The sequence below is a fragment of the Enhydra lutris genome, unplaced genomic scaffold, assembly GCF_002288905.1.
Source record: "Enhydra lutris kenyoni isolate GAN:26980312 unplaced genomic scaffold, ASM228890v2 scaffoldscaffold54, whole genome shotgun sequence".
Classification (NCBI taxonomy): domain Eukaryota; kingdom Metazoa; phylum Chordata; class Mammalia; order Carnivora; family Mustelidae; genus Enhydra; species Enhydra lutris.
Genome location: NW_019154138.1, coordinates 6,240,791 through 6,264,913, shown reverse-complemented (window position 1 = coordinate 6,264,913; position 24,123 = coordinate 6,240,791). Strand labels below are relative to the sequence as shown.

The 24,123-nt window shown below is 41.2% G+C and overlaps 1 protein-coding gene across 6 annotated transcripts in view; it reads right to left on the bottom strand.

Annotated features, from left to right (window-relative positions):
* Nucleotides 1-16,315: 16,315 nt before the first annotated feature.
* LOC111157319 (chromodomain helicase DNA binding protein 9) overlaps nt 16,316-24,123 on the bottom strand; it is a 146,646-nt gene continuing 138,838 nt past the window's right edge. For 4 of the 6 annotated variants that reach the window (XM_022518623.1, XM_022518626.1, XM_022518627.1 and 1 more), the window contains exons 37-38: nt 22,957-23,061; nt 16,316-19,855 (exon numbers count right to left, since the gene is read on the bottom strand). In XM_022518623.1, the coding sequence (XP_022374331.1) occupies nt 18,968-19,855; nt 22,957-23,061 (993 nt within the window). In that variant the 3' untranslated portion in view covers nt 16,316-18,967. The remainder of the gene's footprint in view (nt 19,856-22,956; nt 23,062-24,123) is intronic. The other 2 variants (XM_022518624.1, XM_022518625.1) reach the window with 1 other exon arrangement.

The following is a 24,123-nucleotide window of genomic DNA, read 5'->3' as shown; positions in this document are numbered from 1 at the left end:
TTAAAAAAAAAAATCTAAAAAGAATGGGATGCCTGGGTGGCTCAGTAGGGTAAGTGGCTGCCTTCAGCTCAGGTCATTATCTCAGGGTTCTGGGATCAAGTCCTGTATTGTTCTCCTTGCTCAGCAGGGAGTCAGCTTCTTCCTCTGCCTGCTGCTCCCCCGCTTGTGCTCTCTTACTCTCTCTCTGTCTCTCAAATAAATAAAACATTAAAAAAAAAAAAAGAATGTAAGGCACCTTGGGGTGTCTGGGTGGCTCAGTTGGTTGAATGGCCGACTCTTAGTTTTTGCTCAGGTCATGATGTCAGGGTCATGAGACTGAGCCACGCATCAGGCTCTGAGCTCAGGATGGAGTCCGCTTGCTTGTCCCTCTCCCTCTGCTCCTCCCATCACTTTTGCACTCTCTCTCTAAAAGTAAATAAATACATCTGTTCTTTTTCAGATTTTATTTATTCATTTGACAGAGAGAGTGAGCACAAGCGGGGAGGGGGCATCAGAGAGAGGGAGAGGGAGAAGCAGGCTTCCCGCCCAGCAGGGAGCCCGATGGGGGGCTCAATCCCACACCCCAGGAGCATGACTGGAGCTGAAGGCAGACACCTAACAACTGAGCCATGCAGGTGCCCCATAAATAAATAAATCTTAAAAAAAAAAAGAATAAAGAGAGAAAGGAAGGAAGGAAGGAGGAAGGAAGGAAGGAAGGAAGGAAAGAAAAGAAAAAAAGAATGTAAACATTTCTAGTTATCTCGCTCTCTGAGTGACTTCAGCCAGGATGAAATCTCTCTCTCCTTTACTATCACCTGTCCTTTCGCTGTGCCCTCTAGAACCCTCAGCATTTCCTTATATCCCACAGGCTTCAAGGCCAGGAGGAGGGGCTGTGTCTTGTCCGCCGCCCACTGTGCCCACCAGAACCTTACTCTCCATGTCATCAAAGCTCATGCCCTGAGCCCATCATTTCCATTTTTTCCTACCAGAATATGATTTCAACATTGTTCCCGTGGATCAGGCCAAAAGACTTGGGCATCATCCTTGATTCCTCTTTCTCTCACCTCCTGCATTCAATTCACCTGCTATTTCTGTCAGCTCGGTCTTCAATTATTCAGGACCTAACCAGTTCTCATATCTCTCATTGCCAATCCTCCGGCGCAAGCTTCCAGCATCTCTTACCAGCATTATAGCAATTTCCTCCCAACTGGTCTCTCTGCCTCCTTCCTCCTACAGCAATTTCTTCTCAATAGAGAAGCTGTGGTGGTAATTTTATGTGTCAACCTGGCTGGGCCAGAGTGCCTAGATATTTGGTCAAACGTTATTCAGTGATCTGTGGGGATAATTCTGGTTGAGATTTACATTTAAGTCAGTGTACTTTGGGTAAAGCAAATGGCCTTTCATAATGTGGTGGGCCGCACCTAATCAATTGAAGGCCTGACTAGACCAAAAAGACTGACCTCCCCCAAGTACAAGAGAATTCTGCTAGAGACAGCTTTTGAACTTTAACCCACTGGCTCTCCCCTAGGTCCTCTGCCTGCTGGTGCACCTGCAAATTTTGGACTTTCCAGGCTGCATAATCGTGTGAACCAATTCCTTAAAATTGATCAATCTCTCTCTCTCTCCTTCCACATCCCCATCTCTCTGTCTCTCTTTCTCTCTGTCTCTCTCTCTTACTGATTCTGTTTCTCTGGAGAACCCTAATAGAGCACCTAAGATAACTTCTTTAAAAAAGTGAGTCATATCCTGTCTCTCCTCTGTTCAAATTACTTCAATGCTTCCCATCTGACTCAGAGTAGAAGGCAACCTTGAGAAAACAGCCTTGTAAGGTCCTTCTGGATCTGCCTCATCTACCTACCACCTCAAGCACACCACCTGCTACCGTTCCTCTCTCTACTTCTGCTACGGCAGCCTACATAAATAAAGACACAAAATGCATAAATGTGTGATGTGTCAGGCAGAGTTGGTGTTTGCAAAGCCATGAAATTGGGGTGGGATCACCAAGAGCGTGAGTGGAGAAGAGAGGAGGATGAAGGACAGCCTCCAGTGCTCAGAGGTCTGAGGGAAGAGGAGGAAGAGAGGAGGGAAAGGGGGTGAGTGCCCCTGTCTAGCGACACCGATGGTGCAAGAAAATACACAAATGGATGCTGCGTAGGTGACAACGTGGTCCTGTGGGCCAAGAGCAGTTATGGAGACCGCTGACCCATAACTAGATCAAGGCAAGTTTACGAGGGTTTGGGAGGAGAGAAATCAGAACGCAGAGAATTCTTGAGTTTTGCTGCAAAAGGGAGAAGAAAAAATAGTACAGAAGTAGGAGGGATGGCAGGTGAGAAGAGTTTTGTTTTGTTCATTCATTTGCTGTTGCATTCAGATAAAAGAAACAAGGGGGCACCTGGGCGGCCTAGTTCCTTAAGCTTCTGGCTCTCGGTATTCTGTTCGGGTCATGATCTCAGGGTTGGGAGATCGAGAGAGACACCGGGCTCTGCCCTTAGCAGGATGTCTTCTAGGGATTCTCTCTCCCTCTGCCTCTCGCCCCACCTGCACGCGCTCTCGAGCTCTCTCAAATTAATTAATTAATTAAATCTTAAAAGAAAAAAAAAGAAAGGAGAGCATGTTTGGTGTTCGGTGAAATGACTGGGCACCAGCACTCCCTGGTCCTCCTGGTTCCTGGTTTCTGGAGAGAAGGGGCTTCTCTCACAGGCTGTACAGGACTCACAGCCTGTACCCCGGTCGCACCCCCCCACCCGCACCCCCCAACCCCTCACCCCCGTCCAGAACCCCCTGCCGTTGATGACCCCTCCCTCACCACGCTCCCATAATAAAAACCCACCCCCGCGGGTGTCCCAGACTCCCCGGGGGAACCCACCCTGGCCAGCATCCCAGGGGGCTAGTGGCGAAGGAAATCGGTTGCTGGACCAAAGTCTCCCCTCCCTGCCTCCCCTTAACGCTGATCTGACCTCTCCCTGCCCCTGTCACTTTCTTACCTCCCACTCTGGGACTTCCATTTCCAAGTTCCTCCCCTCTGTCCGCCAGCAACGTGGGCAGGAACCACTGTCTCTCCCCCAGAAGCTCTTCCGCACTTTCTCGCTGGCCTCTAGGAAACCCACCGTCCGGGCTTCCCTCCTACTTGTCAGATTTCTCCGCGGCTGTTCCCTTTGGGCCTTTCTCAGGCCTCCGTCCCCAGACTTCTTCTCTTTCCACTCAGCCTTCCCTTCCCAGGCCAGCTCACCCATTCCCTCGGCTTTGATCTCCAGCCGGAAGCCACTGCCCAGTGCGTCTCTGGGGTGCACCTGTCTTCTGAGCGCCTCTGCCTGCGGGGCTTGGGACGCTATGAGATCAAAACGGCCAGAATAGACTCAGGATCTTCCTCCGCAAACCCGCTTCACCCCAGCCTCATTACTTCTCCTTACTGGAACCCCCACCGCTCACCCACTCGCTCCAGCCAGAAACCTGCAGCCCTCCTCGAGTCCCTCATTGTCACCAAGCCCTGTTGATTTCACTGTGCAGATAAGCAAAGTATTGGGTTCTGTTTTCCTAACAATGGCAGGAGACATGCTGTTCTAGATAGGATGGTCAGAGCAGGCCAGTGACCTTGGCTGAAGTCAGTGACTCAGCGACGACGCAGGGATCCCGAAGGAGAGCACTGCAAGACAAGAACTAGTGAACGCAAAGGGCTTGAGGTGGGAGGGTGAGTAGAGTGTTGGAGCAATGGCAAGGATGTTAGCGTATCTGGAGCTGAATGACAAGGGCAAGAGTGGTAGGAATCCATGTCAGAGGGGAATGGGGAGATTGGTGAAGGCTTTGGCTGTCACTTTGACGACAGTGGGTGCCAGAGGAGGGTTTTGAATAGAGAGCTGACGTGGCCTGGCTTATGATTTTATTTTATTTTTTATTTTATTTTATTTTAAAGATTTCATTTATTCATTTGAGAGAGAGCTCACACAAGCAGGGGGAGCAGGAGACGGAGGGAGAAGCAGGCTCCCCACTGAGCAGGGAGCCCAACACGGGACTCAATCCCAGGACCCTGAGATCATGACCTGAGCTGAAGGCAGACGCTTAACCAAATGAGCCACCCGGGTGCCCCACAATTTTAAAAGCTCACCTTGTTTGCTGTACGTAAAATAGACCGAATTAATGGAGATAGTAGATAGAGGTAGTGAGTGCCCAGATTCAGGAGATACACACACACACATTTTACTATGAAATAATTTATACACACAGGTGTGTATAAAACAAAGTATATATACACAAAGAAGTTGAAAGAATAATGAATAACAAAACCCATACTCAGGTGCCCACCACCCACGTTGAGAGCTATAGATAGTTTAGCAGGGCCCCACAGGCCATCTACAATAGTATTCCCTATTCTTCAAGACGTAACCACTAACTTAATTGTTATGCTAATAACCCCCTTGCTTTTCTTTGTAGTTTCACTGCTTATATATATCTCTAAACAATACGGTGCTGTGTTTCGAGAAACTGGGAGGCAAACACAAGCATAACAGTGTCAAGGAAAGGGGAGTCCTGCCTCTCCTTCATGGATGCAGGCTCCCAGGAGCAGGGAAATGGCCTCAGGGACTTGTTCTTGGCTTTACTCTCTGGAGGCTTTCTAAGGGCTCCTGCTGGGAAGTCAGTGGCCCAGGTCAGGAGAGCTGGAGGGTCTGGTAGGGCAGGGATGAGTCAGGGGCTGATGTCCAGGAATAGTCCGAGGCAGTGGGCTTCTCTGTAGGTTCAGTTGTAAACTTCTGACTTGTGTCCTCCACTGACTGAGGTCAGCAGGGCATAGCCTGGGGCTCATCCCCCACAGGGAGGGGAGGAAATCATCAGCCCAGGGTGAAGACAAGCCAAGGGCAGAGAAGAATCTGGGTAATTTACCAGTGCATCCCGTCCCAGAATCACTAAGGGAGTATCACAGCAGCAGGGATCTTTGTGATGACAAGGCAATTTCTTGAGTCCTGCTGCTCCAGTGGGACCGGTGGCTCTGTCCCACCTCCATGCGATCCCCATGTCTGGAAGTATTACACTCGTGTTTGGAAATTGTTTGATGATCCGTTCTGGTGTGGGTTCATTTTTATTTGTCGTGCTGGACATTGAGAAGTAACTCATGCCCTCCAATCTTGGGAAATCTTCTTGAATTATTTAGTTCACAGATATTTTCTTTTGTTCTCTCTATTGTCCCTATTGAATATTGGACCTTCTAAATTGCTCTTTGAATTTTTTTTTTAACCTTCCGTCTCTTTGCCTGCTTCCTGAAACATTTTCTTATTATTCCTATTGAACAGTTCTGTTGAATTTTCGTTTCTGCTATCACGTTTTTATTGACTTTTTGTTCTCTTAATTCTATATAAATATATTCTATTGCTAACATATATTATACATATGCTAATATACATTTTTTCCCCTCTTCTTTTTTCTCTCATGAATGCAATTCTCATCTCTTTGAAAGCTTTTGGAAAGATTTCCTCTCTGCAGTTTCTGTTCCTTGCTCTTTGTTTAGATTTCTATCTTCTGTGTTAAAAGTTTTCCTCTGATATCTGGTAAATTTTGGCAATCAGCTCATAATTAAAAATTGGAGAATAAAACTCTTTAGGGTGCAAATGGACATGAGGTTTCTTTTTAGGGTGATATAAATGTTCTAAAATTAGATTGTGGTGCTGGGGTGCCTGGGTAACCCAGGAAACCTAGAGTCCTGGGATCCAGTCCCGCGTCAGGCTCCTTGTTGGATTGGGGGGGGGCGGGGGGGATGGAGCCAGCTTCTCTCTCTGCCTCTGCCTCTCCTGCTTGTGTGCTCTCTCTCTTTCTCACACAAATACGTAAATAAAAACTTTAAAAAAAATCAAAATATTTTCTCAGTCTCCAGTGAATTGTCTTTTAATCTCCTGCTGCGAGATGTAAGTCTGAATGCCAGAATTCTAGGAGCCAATTAGGGGGAGATGGCTCAGGATATTAAGTTGCAGTGTCAGTCACTTAATCCTTTTGTTTCCATGTGGTGCTGACTTCCTTGCTCGAGCAAGGGGCCCTCCAGTACAGAAACAGTTTTCCATGGAACAGACCTCCAGACCTCTGCAGAGACAGGGCTAAGAGTGGGGAAGTAGTTCTAAGACTTTTACTTTTTCTGTTAATAGTCGCTCTTTTATCCTTAGTTGTAGATGAATTTAGTTTGCTAATTCTTAAACTTTTTCAGGATAAAGAAAGGTAACTTGGATTCGTTTTCAGCTTTCCTTTCCCTTTCCTCTTTTCCCCTTTCTTCCCTTCCTTTCCCTTCCCTCCCTTCTCCTCCCTTTCCCTTCCTCCCTCTCTCCCTTCCTTCCTTCGTCCCTCTTTCTCTCTCTCTCTTTTTCTTTCTCTTTCTCTCTTTTCTCTTTTTCTTTCTCTTTCCTGAAGATCAGATTAGTTTTCCTAAGCAATGCATGAATCTGGCAGCATCCCATTTAGCAAATAGAAAGGAACTCCCAGTTTTCAGCTTCTCCTACTCTCAATTTGGGATTTAGCTTTTTTGGAGACTTGTGTTAATTTTCAGTGGTCTGCTTCAGTTTCCTAAATTTTGCAACTGTCCACCCCCTCCCCGCCCCCATTCTCCCTGTACTATGGGTTTGTCATTTAAAAGAATTTCCTTAGAGCTCCTGGGTGACTCAGTCAGTTAAGCATCTGCCTTCAGCTCAGGTCATGATCTCAGGGTCCTGGATCAAGTGCAGGCAGGCTCCCTGCACCTCCCTCTCCGCCCTCCCCTCCCTGCCCTCCCGCTCATCCTTGAGCTCTCTCTCTCTTACTCTCTTGTGTTCTCTTTCAAATAAGTAAAACCTTTAAAAAAATTTAAAAATCAGTAAAAGAATTCCCTTTACTATAACTTAGTGGATTTTGTGAGAATGCAAAATTATAGGCATATGTTGAATTCATTCCCTTCACCTTAAAAAATGGAAATACAGAACAGGATTTGTTGATGGATTGAGTACGGAGGGGTGGGGAGGGGGCAGTTGTCAAGGATGACACACGTTAGGTCTGAGCAACTCAAAGTGTGGAGAGGAGTAATCAGGAGTCTGGGTTTGCCCGTTTATATTTGAGATACCATTTGGACAAGCACGTGGAGGCGTCACGTAGTAAATCCGATATTCTAGGCTGGAGTTCAAGTGGAGGGCAGGGAAGAGATGTAAGTTTCCTGATCTCACCTTGGAAGTAAAGGCACAGGAGAGGAAAAGGGGTTCCAGAACTCTTGCTTTTCTTCTTGGCCCCCAGGGCCTGCTCTTAAGTAGCGGAACTGCTAGGCAGTCTGAACCTCAAGGATCAGCAAAAGTTGTAGGTAGAGGGAGCAGTGGCTTCTGTAATAAGAGCTCTGAGGAGGCCCGTTGGTGTGAGATACCTGGGGGGAAATGATTGAGTTCATTGAGGTTAAAATTTAAAAGATTTTACACTGAGTTTGTAAATTTCACCTTCTGTGGGTTTTTTTTTTTTTTAAGATTTTTACTTATTTATTTATTAGACAGACAGATCACAAGTAGGCAGAGAGTCAGGCAGAGAGAGAGGAGGAAGCAGGCTCCCTGCTGAGCAGAGAGCCCGATGCGGGGCTCGATGCGGGGCTCGATCACAGGTCCCTGAGATCATGACCTGAGCCAAAGGCAGAGGCTTTAACCCACTGAGCCACCCAGGCACCCTCACCTTGTGTGTTTTAAAACAACTTTATTGAGACACAATCCACATACCATACAATGCACCCCTTTAAAGGATACAATTCAGTAGGGTTTTTTTTTTTTTTTTTTTCTTTTTAAGATTTTTTGTTTATTTGATGGAGAGAGACACAGCGAGAGAGGGAACACAAGCTGGGGGAGTGGGAGAGGGAGAAGTAGGCTTCCTGCCAAGCTGGGAGTCTGATGTGGGGCTGATCTCAGGACCCTGGCAGACGCTTAATCACAGAGCCACCCAGGCCCCCCAAGTCAGTAGTTTTTAGTATACTCATATTAAAGCAACAACCTAAAATCTGTTCTTGGAATATTTGCAACATTTTATTAAAAAAAAAAAAAAAAAAAAAACAAGGGGTGCCTGGGTGGCTCAGTGAGTTAGGCATCTGCCTTCGGCTCAGGTCATGATTTTAGGGTCCTGGGATCAAGCCCTGCATCGGGCTCTCTGCTCATTGGGGAGCCTGCTTCCTCCTCTCTCTCTGCCTGCCTCTCTGCCTACTTGTCAAATAAATAAATAAAATCTTAAAAAAAGCAAAAAACCATACCCAGTAGCAGTCCAACACGCTGAGCCCTGGGCAACCATGAATCTACTTTTCATCTATACAGAAAATTTGCCTATTCAGGGCACTTCATATAAATAGAATCATACAGTATGTGATCTTTTCTTACTGGCTTCTTTCACTTAGCATAATATTTTAAAGATTATCCGTGTTGGAGCATGTATTATACTTCATGCCTTTTATTATTTAAAAAAAATTTTTTTTAAGATTTTATTTATTTGACAGAGAGAGCACAAGCAGGGGGAGCAGCAGGCAGAGGGAGAGGGAGAAACAGGCTTCCTGCAGAGCAGGGAGCCCGATGCGGGACTCAGTCCCAGTACCCTGGTCATGACCCGAACCAAAGGCAGGCGCTTGACCGACTGAGAGTCCCAGGTGTCCCTACTTCATGCCTTTTAATTGGTGAATAATATTCTATTATATGGATATATCACATTTTATTTATCCATTTATCAGCTGATGGACCTTTAGGTTCTTTATATTTCGGGGCTATTATGAATGACACTAATGTGAATATTTGTTTGCTTGGGCATATGTTTTCATTACTTTGGGTCTATAATTAAGAATAAAATCGCTAAGGGGCGCCTGGGTGGCTCAGTGGGTTAAAGCCTCTGCCTTCGGCTCAGGTCATGATCTCGGGGTCTTGGGATCGAGCCCCGCATGGGGCTCTCTGCTCAGCGGGGAGCCTGCTTCCCTCTCTCTCTCCGCCTGCCTCTCTGCCTACTCGTGATCTCTGTCTGTCAAATAAATAAATAAAATCTTAAAAAAAAAAAAAAAAAGAATAGAATCGCTGAGTCATACGGCAATACCACCAGGGATTGCAAAAACGTGTTCCAAAACTGTCGCACCATTGCACATTCTCTCCAGCACCATATGAGGGTTCTCACTTCTCCACATCTTTGCTGATACTTACCGCCTGTCTTTTTGATTCTGTCCATCCTAAGGGGCATGAAGTTCTAGCTCTTTTTAATTCTGATTGGCATTTATCTGATAGATAAGGATACTGAACATCTCAGGTGCTTATTAGCCATATGTATGTCTTCCTTAGAGAAACATCTGTTCAAATCTTTTGCCCATTTCACAACTAGGTTTTTGTCTCTATTGCTGGGTTGTAAGAGTTCTTCCTATTTTCTGGGGCACCTGGGTGGCTCAGTGGGTTAAGCCTCTGCCTTCAGCTCAGGTCATGATCCCAGGGTCCTGGGATCAAGCCCCACAATGGGCTCTCTGCTCAGCAAGGAACCTGCTTCCTCCTCTCTCTCTCTCTCTCTCTCTCTGCCTGCTTCTCTGCCTACTTGTGATTTCTGTCTGTCAAATAAATTTTTTAAAAAATCTTAAAAAAAAAAAGAGTTCTTCCTATTTTCTGATACAAGGTCTTTATCAGCGACATGATTTGCAATATTTCCCCCAGTTCTGCGGGTTGTCTTTTCACTTTCTTGAAGGTACACTCTGAAGAACTAGATTTTCATTTGGATAAAGTCCAGTGTATTTATTTTCTCTTCGAGTTTTGGCCTAACCTAAGATCACAAGGATTCGTCCCCGAGTTTTCTTCTAAGAGTTTTATCTCTTGCATTTAGGTCTGTATGTATTCTGAGTTACTTTTTGGGTGTGGTATAGGGAAAGGTGCAACATTATTCTTTCGTATGCAGAGATATAGTTGTTCTGAATGTCCTGTCCCGCACTGAATTGTCTTTGCATCCTTTTGAAAAACCAGGTGACCTTAAGTGGAAGGGTTTATTTCTAAATTCTCATTTCTGTTCCATTGATCCTTATTCCTATCCCAACTTCTATGCCACACCACCTTGAGGTTTTGAAATTAGGAAATATGAGTCCTCCAACTTTGTACTTAAAAAAAGAATCGTTTTGGGGGCTCCTAGGTGGCTCGATTGGTTAAACGTCTGCCTTCCGTTCAAGTCATGATCCCAGAATCAAGCCCTGAGTTAGGCTCCCTGTTCAGTGAGCGTCTGCTTGTCCCTCTCCCTCTGCCCTCCCTGCTGCTTGTGCTCTCTCTCTGTCTCAAATAAATAAATTTTTAAAAAAATACATTTTTTAAAGATTTTATTTATCTATTTGTCAGAGACAGAGAGAGAGAGCGAGAAAGCGCACAAGCAGGCAGAGGCTGAGAGAGAAGCAGGCTCCGCGTGCTGAGCAAGGACTCCATCCCAGCACCCTGGGATCATGACAGCAGCCAAAGGCAGCGGCTTAAAAACCGACTGAGCCACCCAGGCGTCCCTAAAAATATATATATATATATATTTTTTTAAGATTTTTATTTATTTATTTATTTGACAGAGAGAGAGAGAAAGAGAATGAGAGAGAGAGAGATCACAAGTAGGCAGAGAGGCAGGCAGAGGGAGAGGGGGCAGCAGACTCCCCGCCAAGCAGAGAGCCTGATGCGGGGCTCGATCCCAGGACCCTGAGACCACAACCTGAGCCGAAGGCAGAGGCTTAACCCACTGAGCCACCCAGGTGCCCCCAAAAAATATTTTTTAAAAAAGAATTATTTTGCCTCTTCGTCCTTGCATTTCTATATGAATTTTGGAATCCAGTTGTCAATTTCTGTAAAGACGCCAGCTAGGGTTTTGATAGGCTCTGCGTAGACTCTGTGGATTAGTTTGGGGGTTCTTCTCATTTATTGAGTCCTCTGTAATTTCTTGCAACGATATTTGTAGTTTCCAGTATACAGGTTTTGCACTTCTTCTGTTAAACTTACTCCGAGTATTTCTTGTTTATGCTATCATAAATTCATTTTTTAAATTTCATTTACTGATTATTTTTGCCTGTGTACAGAAATCCAATTGATTTTTCTATATTAAACTTGTATCCTGCAGCCTTGCTGAAATTGTTTATTAGTTCTAACGGCTGCTTGTTTTTTAGTGACTTTCTTAGGATTTTCTATTTACAAGACCATGTCGTCCACAAATAGAGAGTTTTCCTTCTGGCTTCCAGCCTGGATGTCTTTTTCTCCTTTTCTTGACTTATTGCCCTGATTAGAACCTCCAGAACAAGGTTCGATGAAAGTGCCAGGAGTGGACACCCTGGTCTGGTCTTGACTTAGAAGATATTCAGTTGTTAGGGCGCCTGGGTGGTTCAGCAGGTTAAGCGACCGACTCTTGATTTGTGGCTCAGGTCTTGATCTCAGAGTCCTGAGATCAAGCCCTGCATGGGGCTCTGCGAGTGGAACCCTCCGGAGATTCTCTCTCTCCCTCTTCTTGTGCCCCTCCCCCTCATTTACTCTCTCTCTTAAAAAAAAAATTTGGTCTTTATTAAGTATGATGTTAGTTATGGGTATTTTATAGATGCCCTTTGTCAGCTTGAGGAAGTTCTCTCCTGTCCCTACCCTTTTTGTTTTTAAATCACGAAAAAGTGTTGAATTTATGAAATGTCTTTTTTTTAAACCAATAACTTTTCTCTTTAGGTTTTATTTATATTCCTGTGTTAACATATAGTGTATTATTAGTTCCAGAGGTTGAATTTGGTGCTTCATCACTTGCATACAACACCCAGTGCCCCTTACAAGTGCCCTCCTTAACGCCCATCCCCCATTGACCCCATCGCCCCGCCCGCTTCCCTTTGAAATGTTTTTTTTTCTGCATCTATTGCAATAATTATGTGGTCCCACCCCCCTTTCTCTGTTAATAGTACATCGGTTGCTTCTTGTCTGTTGAAGCAATTTTGCAATCCTGGGATAAACCAACTTGGTCAGGGAGTATAATACTTTTAATATGTTGCCGGATTCATTTTGCTAGCAATTTGTTAAAAATTCTTGCATTTTATAGTCGTAAGGGCTATCCACCGGCGGTTTCCTTGTAGTATGTTTGGCTTTGGTCTCAGGATAATACTGGCCTCATAAAACTAATGAGGAAAAGGTGCTCTTTTTTCTTCTCCCTTCAGTGAAGCCTCCTCATCCAGGGATTTTGTCATGTTTTTTGTTGCTGTTAGTCATTTAATCTCAGTACTTTATTATACTCTTTATTTTGTTATAGTCTCCATTTTTTTCTTGATTCGGTGTCACTAATTTGTGCCTCAGAATTTTCCATTTCCTCTAGTTTTATCTAACTTATTGGCATACAATTATTCACAAGGTTCCAAATGATCCTTTTTATTTCTCTAAGGATGGTAGGAATGTCCCCTTTCATTTTTGAATCTAGTAATTTGAAGCTTTTTTTTTTTTTTTTAAACTGATCAGTCTAGCTGAAGGGTTTTCAGTTTTATTGGGGTTTTTTTTTGAAGACCTACCTTTTGGTTTTATAAATTGTCTCTACTTTCCATTTCATTCCTCAGGCTCAAGTCTTTATTTCCTAATTTCTTGCTTTGGGTTTAATTCTATCTTTTCCTAGTTTCTTAAGGAAGAAATTTACATCGATTTGACATTTTTTTTTTTTTTTGAAGATTTTACTTATTTATATGACAGAGAGAGACACAGCAAGAGAGGGAACACAAGCAGGGGGAATGGGAGAGGGAGAAGCAGGCTCTCCGAGGAGCAGGGAGCTCATTTGGGGGCTCCATCCCAGGACTCTGGGATCATGACCTGAGCTGACGGCAGACGCTTAATTGACTGAGCCACCCAGGCTCCCCTCAAATTTTTTTTTCCTTGCTGTAGATGTTTACACTTACACATTTCCTTTCATGCACCATCTTGGCTATGTCTCTATGTTTTGGTATGTTGTGTATTTGTTTTCATTCATCTCAAATTATTTTCTAGCTTTGAGATTGAGATTGCTAGGACTCAGGTTATTTATGAGTGTGTTGTTTCATTTCCACGTGTTTGTGAATATCCATGCTTTGTAACTGATTTCAAATTTCATTCCATTGTGGCTGGAGAATATACTTAGTATGGATAACTCTTTTAAAATTAGACACTTGTTTCATCTATTCTGGAGAACGGTCTTGGGTGCCCTAGAAGATTTTTTTTTTGCTATTATTTGGTGGTGTGTTCAACAAATGCTTCTTAGGGCCAGTTGGTTTATGGTGTTGCTTGGGCTTCTGTTTTCTTGTTGGCCGTTTGCCTACTTGTTCTATCCATTATTGAAAGTGAGATTTTGAAGTCTCCAAGCATTGTCATTGAGTTTCAGTTTTGTTAGTTATTGCTGCTTGTGTTTTGTCGGTCTGTTGTAGGTGTCTATGTAAGTGTTATATGTTCCTGATAGAATGACCCTTATAACCATATAAAATGTTCTCATTAATTTCTAGCAACGTTTGTTTTCAAGCTAATCTTTTATTAGTATAGCCTCTCCAGTTTTATGTTTACTGTTTACATGATATATCATAGATACATCATGCATATTTATGACTTAAATCATTCATATATATCTAAATAATTCACATATGTGTACATGAATTATTCAATTATGATCAATGAAGGCATGTCAAATCAGTGGAGACATTATATATTAAATAATGCTGGGATACTGCACAATTATTAATAAATTCAAATTAGGATTCTTATCTTATACCGTATGTCTGTTACCAAAATAAATTCTAAGTCAAAAAAGGTGCTAAATATTAAAAAAAAAAAGTAAACATGTATAGAATTTGGGGGTAAAAAGATTTTTCTGTGGAAAAACATCAGGAACTTAAATGTGGAAAAAATGGATATCAAAATGACCACATAAAAATGTAAAACTTGCACATTAAAAAAAAAGCAAAATCCACAGGCAAATTGGGAAAAATATTTACCTCTTATATAACAGATATCGCACAGAGAACACGAACAATTAATACACAGAATACAAATGGCCTTATGAAGAGATACGAAAGACTTTATATTACTAATAATCAAAGAAATGTAAACTAAAACAAGAATCTATTTTTTTGTCTATCAAATTGACAAAGATTAAAAATTATTCTAATGCCCAAGGGTGCTAAAGAGACACAGGGAAAGAAGTAGTTTTATGCTCTGCCGTTGGGGTAGAAAACAGTACAATCCAATTGGTCTTAAATTCAAACTATTTCATGCCTAGGTATTTCTTTTAATGAAAAAATCCTAAGTATATGAAGAAACTTAATTACATACATATCATTGTTTAGCCCCAAACCGAAAAATTTCTAAGTGTTCAATAATTGGGCATTATACAGATTATGTTGCATGTATATAGTGGAATGAGAAAGTCCTTAAACATGCTGTGGAAGATTCTTTAATGACATGGGGATATTATCATGATATAATAAATGAGAAGTTACAAAATGTATGTACAGTATAACTCCATTCTTATCAAAATAATATATAATATGTATATGCAAAGAAAAATGACCCAAAACAAAGGTTAACAGTTATCTCTGAGCATTCAACATCATGGGGGTTTTGGTTGACTTTGTGCTTCTCCAACTCCTCCTCAACCCCCCCCCCCGCCGCCTCCCTGTTTTCTAGAATATGTAGGTCTTATTTTTTAGTAAGAAAAATGAATAATTTAAGAATTCATCAAGATGGTATTTTTTGCCTATTAATTTGGCAAAGATTACTGCAAAAGACAATACACAGTATTGGTTAAGATTTTGGGGTGAGCATGCACAAAACGTATGCTGCAGGGGTAGTATAAACGGCTACGTATCGCATCGTTGTAAACTTGGCGGCACAAATCAAAATCCCGAAAAACAGAGGAAGTTGTTTCACTTCTAGGGATTAAGGAAGTCCTCGGGATGGACACAAAAGATTCATATTTAAACCCCAATGTCCATTTTAAAGTACATGGTTAAATAAATTACATATGTAGGCGACAATACTGTGTATTAAACATCACAACACAGGGTGCTTATTGACATGGGTCAGTATGTTAAGGTCAGAATAGTAAATATTATGTCCCATATAATACTGCTTTAATAAGGAAATGTGTTGTGTAAGTTTCCTAGGGCTACCATAACAAATCATCACAAACAGGGTGGCTTAAAATAACAGAAATTTATTCTCCCACAATCCAGGCCAGAAGTCCAAAATCCAGGTGTCGGCTGGGTTGCTTCCTTCTACAGGCTCTGAAGGAGCATCTGTTCCACGCTGCTGTCCTAGCTTCTGGTGATTGCTGACAATCCTTGGTGTTGCTTGGTTACATCTGTATCACTCCAATCTCTGCTTGTTGGCTCATGTCTTTTTTCCCTTTGGCTGGGTGTCCTCTCCTCTTCTTATGGGGAACCAGTCACTGGATCTAGGGCCCACCCTCACCTAGTATAACTGTGTCTTAACTCATTACAGCTGCCAAGCCCCTATTTCCAATTGAGGTCACATTCTGAGATTCTGGGTTGACATAGATTTTTGGATGACGCGACTCAACCCACTACTTGTATATCACATACATATAAGAACATTGGGTATCTATCTGAACAGTATTGATCTCAGGGTGGGTTTATGAGGATTTAAATATTTTTTTCTTTGTGCTTTTCTGCATTTTAAAATAAAAAGCTTATGTACTGGAGTTGTATTTACATAGAGACTAAGTTCTAAATTTGTTGTAGAGGATGAACATTACTTGTAGTCAAAAATGACTCTCCCTCCTATAGCTCACAAAACACAGAATCCATCATTTTGTACATAGTATATGTTCTTTCAGAAACACCTAATATAGCTGAATCTTCCTCTAGCACTGGCACAGATTACTGTTCCTCTGGGTGAGCACTAGACTAAGTAATGGATTTGTGTTTATATGCTACATTGTACAAAAAAGGGGAAAAAAAGGTTTTCTAAGCACAGAAGTACAGGTAAATGGGTTCCAAGTTAAATGAGTGTATGACGAGACTACTGTTCTCCTTTTCTAATTAGGGGAAAACTAAATTTCTTTCATGTTTACAAAAACGCTAAAAACAATAGTGATTAATTAGGAAAGACACTTAAGACCAAGGGGAAAAATAATTACTGATATCCAAAATGTACTCCTTTATGAGCTTTGGTACATCTCTTGAGTCTTTCTGGACATTTTTAAAGGTCAGGGGAAGAAAACTTAAGGAAATAATGATACAGTGGATAGAACTATAGCTAGCTTCTGTCTTTTAAAAAATTTTCCAAGGTGTAACTTTCCTTTTGGAGATTTAGGACTAGGGTTTCTTTCACAACTGGATTAAGATAAATTATAGATAAAAGTCAATTAAAAAAAGGAGTATTGTCATGTACAGAGGCTGACATCATGGGTAGTCAAAGAATATGTTTAATAAAAAATAATTAAACTTCCATTTGCTCTATAGAACATCATAGAAAGTAATTTAATAAATTACAAATGACTTTTTAAGACGTTTGCTCAACTACAGAAAGCAAATTCAGACTACACAAAACACAACTGGTAAATATTGCAAATGTCCAAAAGAAGAATTGGACTAAGACTTGAATCATGAAACCTGAAACAAGGGCTATAAATACAAGGCAATAACAGCTATAATTCTTTTAGTAACTACCAACACATACTTGGATATCCTTTTAACTGCAACTTTAGTATTATGTAATTCTACTGATTTTTTTCCTTATAACCCTTATCTTTACACAACCATATTTGCATTTTTTTTTAAGCTGACAGGTGGACAACTTTTCCCCAATCAATACTAAATAGAAGTGTCTTGAAACCCGAGAGAAAGTTTAACGTTAGTATTAGCCTTAATGCTTTGAAAACTGTAATTGCCTTATTACATAGAAAGAGAATCACTAAGATGTTAACCAAATTTGTCTGATCATAATTAGGAAAATACTTTATCTCATAAATTTGATATAAATTAGCTTTTTAGTGACAAGATCTAGGGCTTTTTTTTCCCTTTTTTTTTTTTTTTTAATTGGGGAAAGAAAGGAATGAAGATTATGTGGATAGAGCTAGAGGGAAAGAGGGAAGTATGGATGGTGTTGAGATACCCCACCAGCAAACTAAGTTAACGGTGTTTGAAAAACTTTGGCTATCTCATAGGTGTGTTCTAGTTAAACAAAAGTGCAATACTGCAAAGGGAAGATACTAAATATGTAATATATCATTTTCATGATGAAGAATTACTACCCACTTCTCCTGGATGGGCATTACAGTGACTATTGCTAAGACATTGCATAAAGAACTATCAATTCAAAGTACTATTTTGGGAAAAATACAAAAATCAATACAATCTCAATGGAACTTAAATGATTTTGTAAATACATGTAACACTGTCTCTCTAGTGAGGGATTAGTTATCTTACATACAGAAACATAATTTACTGGTAAAGATCTGGGAAAATCCAATATAATTGCTGGATTTATGACGAAACAACAAAGTTCTATCAAAATGTACTGAGTTATTTTTTTCTGTGGGAGAGAAGTGGGGTACTTACCCCCCTAAATTTAGCCCCTCGCAAACTTTATCACTGACTTATCCAAGTATCAGAAAAATGCTAACATCTTTCTCTCCTTAGGATGTAAATGTTATTTTGTGTCCAATTCAGTTCTAATTGTTTTTAATGTACGTGAAGGTGATCCTGGACCTCTCCATCTTGTCGGAATTAATAGCAGCTTTAGCAGGAGAAACTGTATCACAAATCAAATATCAAACAAATTTTACATGATAAAGGGTTCTAAGAAATTGATCAGAAGCCTTGGGCTTCATTTTCGTGGTTGACAGGTATAACTTGTATAAATTTTTTTGAGATCATTCAAAGTGCATATTCAAAATGGGCCAACTCAGTATATTTAATATAAACTGATAACCCAACACTGATTCTGGGCAACATTTAGTCTGCTTATACCTAGCAACTAAAAAAAAAGAAAAAAAAAAAAAAAGAATTTAGACTATTCTGCATATTACTTTATCACTAAGACCTGCTCATGTTGGAACAGTTCCATGACATAAAACACAAAGAGAAATCTACACGAATAAAGCAAACCAACGGTTTCTTTTACATGAAGTATGCTGTGTGGAAAGATCTTCTCAGTGGTATTTCATGAGTTTGCCTTTTCTGAACCCTGGAAACAGACATTACTCATCAGAGACAGAATGATTTCTTTAGAGGAGGCCAAACTTTGAAAAAGTAAAACTAAGTATGTCTAGAGGGCGCCAAAGTCCCATGACTCAGGACTCTTGTAGGACTTAATTTTACTGATATCAGAGTTAAGCTCAGCCGAAAGCAAATCAGATTTCTTGCCAGATCAACATGATATAGAGGATGCGTTTAAAAAACCCCTGAAAACAAGTAGAGAATTAGAAACGAATGTAAACTTCCTAAACTAACTCAGCTGAGGTAACAGGTAGCCAGTTCAATTGGCTGATTGGGAAACTTATTTCTTCTTTAAAACACACTTGTACCTGAATTGGAAACGTCAGCAGTGCATCACGACACGAGAGCGTTTTCATGGAATTAAAGCAGTGGATGGTGATGTAGACTCTACAGCTTTCATGACATTCATTAGCTGCCCAAATTATTGCTGAGTTTTGATCTGTAAATTATAGGTGTCAAGGAGGCTGTAAAACTATATTCAAATTAAATCAGTAAATATGCATCAAGTATGCTGTGTTCTCTGCAAATATATTAAATATACAACTCTCATGGAGCATAATTTTCATAAAATTAACCCCCAACAAAATTATAATGCCTTTTTGTTGTAATTTTACACCTTTATGTATTTGATAGTACATACGAGTTCAGAAACTTATACGGATCTTAAGAAATAGTACATGCAAAACGTCTCTGAAAGCAGTTTGCACTTCTAAACAAATAACTGAAATGTTCGGTCAGTAAGTTATTGATGCACTCAACACTGGGGTATTTACAATTCATAATTAAAGAAAAAAAAATCCAAAATCAGTTCATAATTTAAGTGCAGTCTGGGAGTCAGTCTTCGTTACTCGAATCTGAATCCTCCGACGACGACGACGTACTGTCAGATCCAGACGAAGCATCAGCTTTCTCTGAACCCTCATCTGTGCTGTTCTCGTTGAGAGGACTTGCTTCAGTTCCCCCTTTGTCCTCCTGGTCTCTACCTCTGGACTCTTCCTCCTTTACTTCCTGGGACTTAGACGAGCCCAAGTCACTGTTTCTGTTTTTCTGTACGTCCAAAGTACTGGACTGGGACGAAGTTGGCATGTGGAGATTAAGGCCTGGAGTGAGCAGCATCCCTGGGTAGAGTATATTAGACAGCAGTAGTGGGTTAAGAGCTAGCGGGTTGGCGGCTGCAGCTGTACTTAATGCAGCAGTAGAGGACGTGGAAGGAGAACTCGACACGGAGTTTTCTCCCCCGTTCTCTGAATTTTGACTCTCTGTCCTTTCTTTTTTTCCTTCTAGCTCCTTCGAGTCATTTCCCTTTTTCTCTTCGGTTCCAGATTCAGTAGGCTTTGTCAGGAGCCCCCCCATGCCCAGCAGATTAGGTAAGCCAGTCATTCCTGACAGCAGCATGGGGAACATGGTGGCCACATTTTTAGCTTCTCCTCCAGAAGACAGACCGGCAGGCATTCCCATCAGCCCCGCGGTTACTTGCAGAGACTGCAAGTTTTGTAGGTTTTGTTGTAAGGCCTGAAGGGTTGTGAGATCCACACCTGGAAGTAATCCGTTGGCTAACAAAGGATTGCCTGACACGCTGGTGGCAGTTGCTGCCGCCGCCGCCGCCGCCGCCGTCGTGGCCTTGGCAATTCCACTTTTAGGCCGTCGCCCACGCCTGCTGACTTCTTCTCTCACAACAGGACCGGTGAGAATACGCTCAAACATACTCTCTGGAAGAAATCCCTAGGGAAAAAAAATTAGTAACAATAGCTACATTAGAATAAAATCAGCGATCACATTAAAATCGGTAATTATTCATAGACTGAGTCTGTACTGAAAGAACGTAATCAATTATGAAAGAGACAGCCTCATTTCAGATATTAAGGAGGGGTGTGAAACAGGTCCTCCACTTCTCATTTTCTCACGGGGTAAGAATGCAGGAAGAGGCCTCTTGCTTTCTTCCATACGGTGAGGCATACGTGTGTAGAAGAGTTCTAGGGAACAGAAGGTCCAAAGACATTTTCTCATGAGGTTACTTTCGCACCCTCACAGTTTCGCATCATCAATTACTCTAGAAGACTACAGAAGTGCCCCTCGTCCACATTAGGGGAACGATAAGGAAAGAACAGAGGAAGTAAGTGAAAGGTTACGATTACAATGAGATGCTCCATGTGAATCTTTGTCACTTTGGGAGTAAGGGAGGGAGATAGCACCATGCTGAAAAAGATAGTCGAGTGATTCTCCCATGACTTTCTGGGCCCAGAACTCCTAAAAGTGGTAGGAGTTGTAGAACCTCTAGGCTAGCAGGCTCCAACAGAAATATAATGTAAGCCACATATGTAACTTTATATTTTCTAGCAACTGCATTAAAAAAGGTAAAATAGAAACAGGTGACAGGGGCGCCTGGGTGGCTCAGTGGGTTAAGCCTCTGCCTTCGGCTCAGGTCATGATCTCAGGGTCTTGGGATCAAGCCCCGCATTGGGCTCTCTGCTCAGCAGTGAGCCTGCTTCCTCCTCTCTCTGCCTGCCTCTCTGCCTACTTGTGATCTCTCTCTCTCTCTCAAATAAATAAATAAATAAATCTTTAAACAAACAAACAAAAAAAGAAACAGGTGACATTAATTTTAGTAATATAGCCTAACATAATTAAACCAAAATACTACCATCTCAATATGTAATCTAGGAAAATAAAGGTATTTTCTATTTTTTCCAAACTTAATCTTCAAAATCCCCAACCAGGGTGGGGAGATGGGCACAATGGGTGAAGGGGAATGGAAGACATAGACTCCAGTTACGGAATGAATAAGTTAGGGGATAATTTTTAAAATTAATTAATTAATTAAGGGGGGCGGAATAGAGGGAGAGGGAGAATCCTAAGCAGGCTCCACACCCAGCGCAGAGCCTGAAGCGGGGCTTGATCCGGTGACCCTGGAATTACGACCTGAGCCAAAAATCAAGACTTGGCCTCTTAACTGACGGAGCCACCCAGGCGCCCTGAGTCACAGGAATAAAACACACAGGGAATAAAATCAGTGAAGTTGTGACAGTGTTGTGTGGTGACAGATGGCAGCTGCACTTGTGGAGAGCACAGTATAGACCTGTCCAATCACTGCGCTGTACACCTGAAACTAATGTAACATTGTGTGTCAAAAATACTCAAAACCCCCCACCCCAATCCCAAACCAGTGTTTTATACTTCTTACACAACCTAATTCAGGCAGCCACATCTCAAATGCACGTGTCTAGTGACTACCATTTGTAACCCCTCTGCAGAGCAGTTTCAATATCTCTCTCTCTCTCTCTCTTTTTTTTTTTTTTAAAGTAGGCTCCACGCCCAATGTGGGGCTGAACTCACGACCCTGAGGTTAAGAGTCGCATCATCTACCGACTGAGCCAGCCAGGTGCCCTTAGATGGCAGTTTCAAAGACTCTCACGGTACTATTTAAAAATTTTGTTTTGAATTCATCAATTTATTTGTTTTCTTCACAAAAGCATTAGGGTTCACTGCAGAAAACAACAACAACAAATATACAAGGGAAAAAAATCATCTGCAATTTCATCAGAGAAAACCATTGCTAATATTTTAGGGTGTGTATTTCATTTCTCCCTTGTTCATATATACAGATTCTACAATTCTCCCCACTTCCGTTTCTAAAATAAATAGAATCATAATGAACATAGTTTTATAGCCCGCTCTTTTCATTTGGACACTTGTGGAAATAGTAGCTATTCTTTATTCAGCATTTACCACATGCTCAGGCTTGGCTTTTCCGAGGGCTTAATTACTACTCCATTTACACACCGGGACCTTTTCCTCCCTTGTCATTGGATGTTCTTCTAAGATATAATTTTTGCCAGTTGTACAGTTTTCCAATATATGGATGGACCATTAATATATTCCCAATTTGTTACTGTTATACTATGATGAATATCCTTATATGTCTCTTTCCGCACATCTTTGGTTAATCTTTGTGGCCTTGCTCAAACAGTTATCTTAGACGTTAAAATAAAAACAGATTAATGATCAGTATATATTGATTCTGCATTCTAACTCAACAAACATCTGAGAAATTTGTAATGTGTACTGCAAAATAAAAACTGTGAACTAAAACATTGGCACATGTTTACACAATGTTGCTAATTCTTTCTTTTTTTTTAGATTTATTTATTTATTTATTTGACAGACAGAGATCACAAGTAGGCAAAGAGGCAGGCAGAGAGAGACAGGAAGGGAAGCAGGCTCCCTGCTGAGCAGAGAGCCCAATGCGGGGCTCGATCCCAGGACCCTGGGATCATGACCTGAGCCGAAGGCAGAGGCTTTAACCCACTGAGCCACCCAGGTGCCCCACACTGTTGCTAATTCTTAATTTAAAACTTCATCTCTGATATCATTAAATGGCAGGTAATTTTCTTTCTTGAGTATAGTTGACACCCAATGTTACATTAGTTTAGGTGTATAACTAAGTGATTCGACAGGTTTACACAGGCTGCCGCGTTCACCAGAAGTGTAGCTCCCACCTGTCCCATTACATTGCTAGTCAGTGCCAAAGACTGTAGTCCTTATGCTCTGCCTTTTATTCCTGTGACTTATTCATCCCATAACTGGAAGCCTGTACCACTCTTTCCCCTTCATCCATTCTGACCAACTCCTCACTCATCTCCCCTCTGGCAACCATCAGTTTATTCTCTGTATTTATAGATCGGAGTCTGCTTTTTGTTTGTTTTGTTTTCAGTTCTAGATTCCACTTATGAGTGGAATCATATGGTATCTGTCTTTCTCAGGCTGACTAAATGGCGTCTAATTGTTAAGATGATGTGTGAGTTAGTATTTACGAAATTACTCACAGACTGCTTGACAACATCTCCCCATTCAGGAGCTACTCCGTATTCTGAATTTTCTTTTAGGAATCTACATAAGTCTTTCAAAGGGGGAGCAAATGCACCTCCAACCTGTAAATGAAAAAGACTGTTAGACACTTAAAAATTAAATTAATTTTTATTATATATATAATATATATTAAATACGAAGACTCTCTTGCTTTTATTCTGTGCTATACAGAGTTTATTTAAGACACATGTATTTCTTGAATTACCTTGCATGTTATCTATTATATTAAAAAGGACTACCACATGCCAAAGGCACTGCTAATATACCGTACAGACATGTGGTATGCAAATTTTAAATGCTTTAACTAACTAAAATAGTAAAATGAATAACCACTGTTTCCTGTGCACTTGCTATGCTGGATAGGTCATACAGCCTCGTTCAGAGCATGTGCCCTCTGGAGTCAGACTTACCAGCTACTGGAACTGGGCAAATCAGTAAATCTCTTTGAGCCTCCATTTTCTGATCTATAAAAAGGGGATTATGACAACACTTCCCTCATAGGATTTTATAAGGATAAAAATGAAACCAATTCAAGTGCCTAGCACAGCATCTGGTGCAAACAAATAGTGAGTTCTCCTTCTTCTTCGTATATGCCAAGCATCATGCTAAGGACGTTCAGTATATAAATTTATTTTAGTTCTCACTATATCCTTTGAGAGAGTATTATTTCTGTTTTTCAAATGAAGGAATTAAGCCTCAGAGAAGTTATGTAAGTCACCTAAAGCCAGCTAGTAAGCATTAGGGCCAGCTTTCAAACTCAGGTTCCACAAAGTCATGCTCTTACCTATTACGTAAATGAAAACCCTGAAGTATAAAATTAAACACATCTTTTGCTTGTGAACAGTGATATAGCCAACTAATCCACAATATGAAAAAAAATTTTAAAACTACATATGATAATTAGGACATTAAAACAAAATATTTTGAAACTTCAATGATTTGGATCTACCAACTTAATGTTCCTTTGGTGTCTAAAGGTAATTCTTCTTTCCATACCTCTCTGAACATATACTATCTCTTGGTAGAATACAGATAGGACTTTAATATGGCTATACCACCTAGAAGTTACAGGTGTCTATAGTTATAATACCTTAAGCACTCTTTTCTAATATTTTCTACAGTCT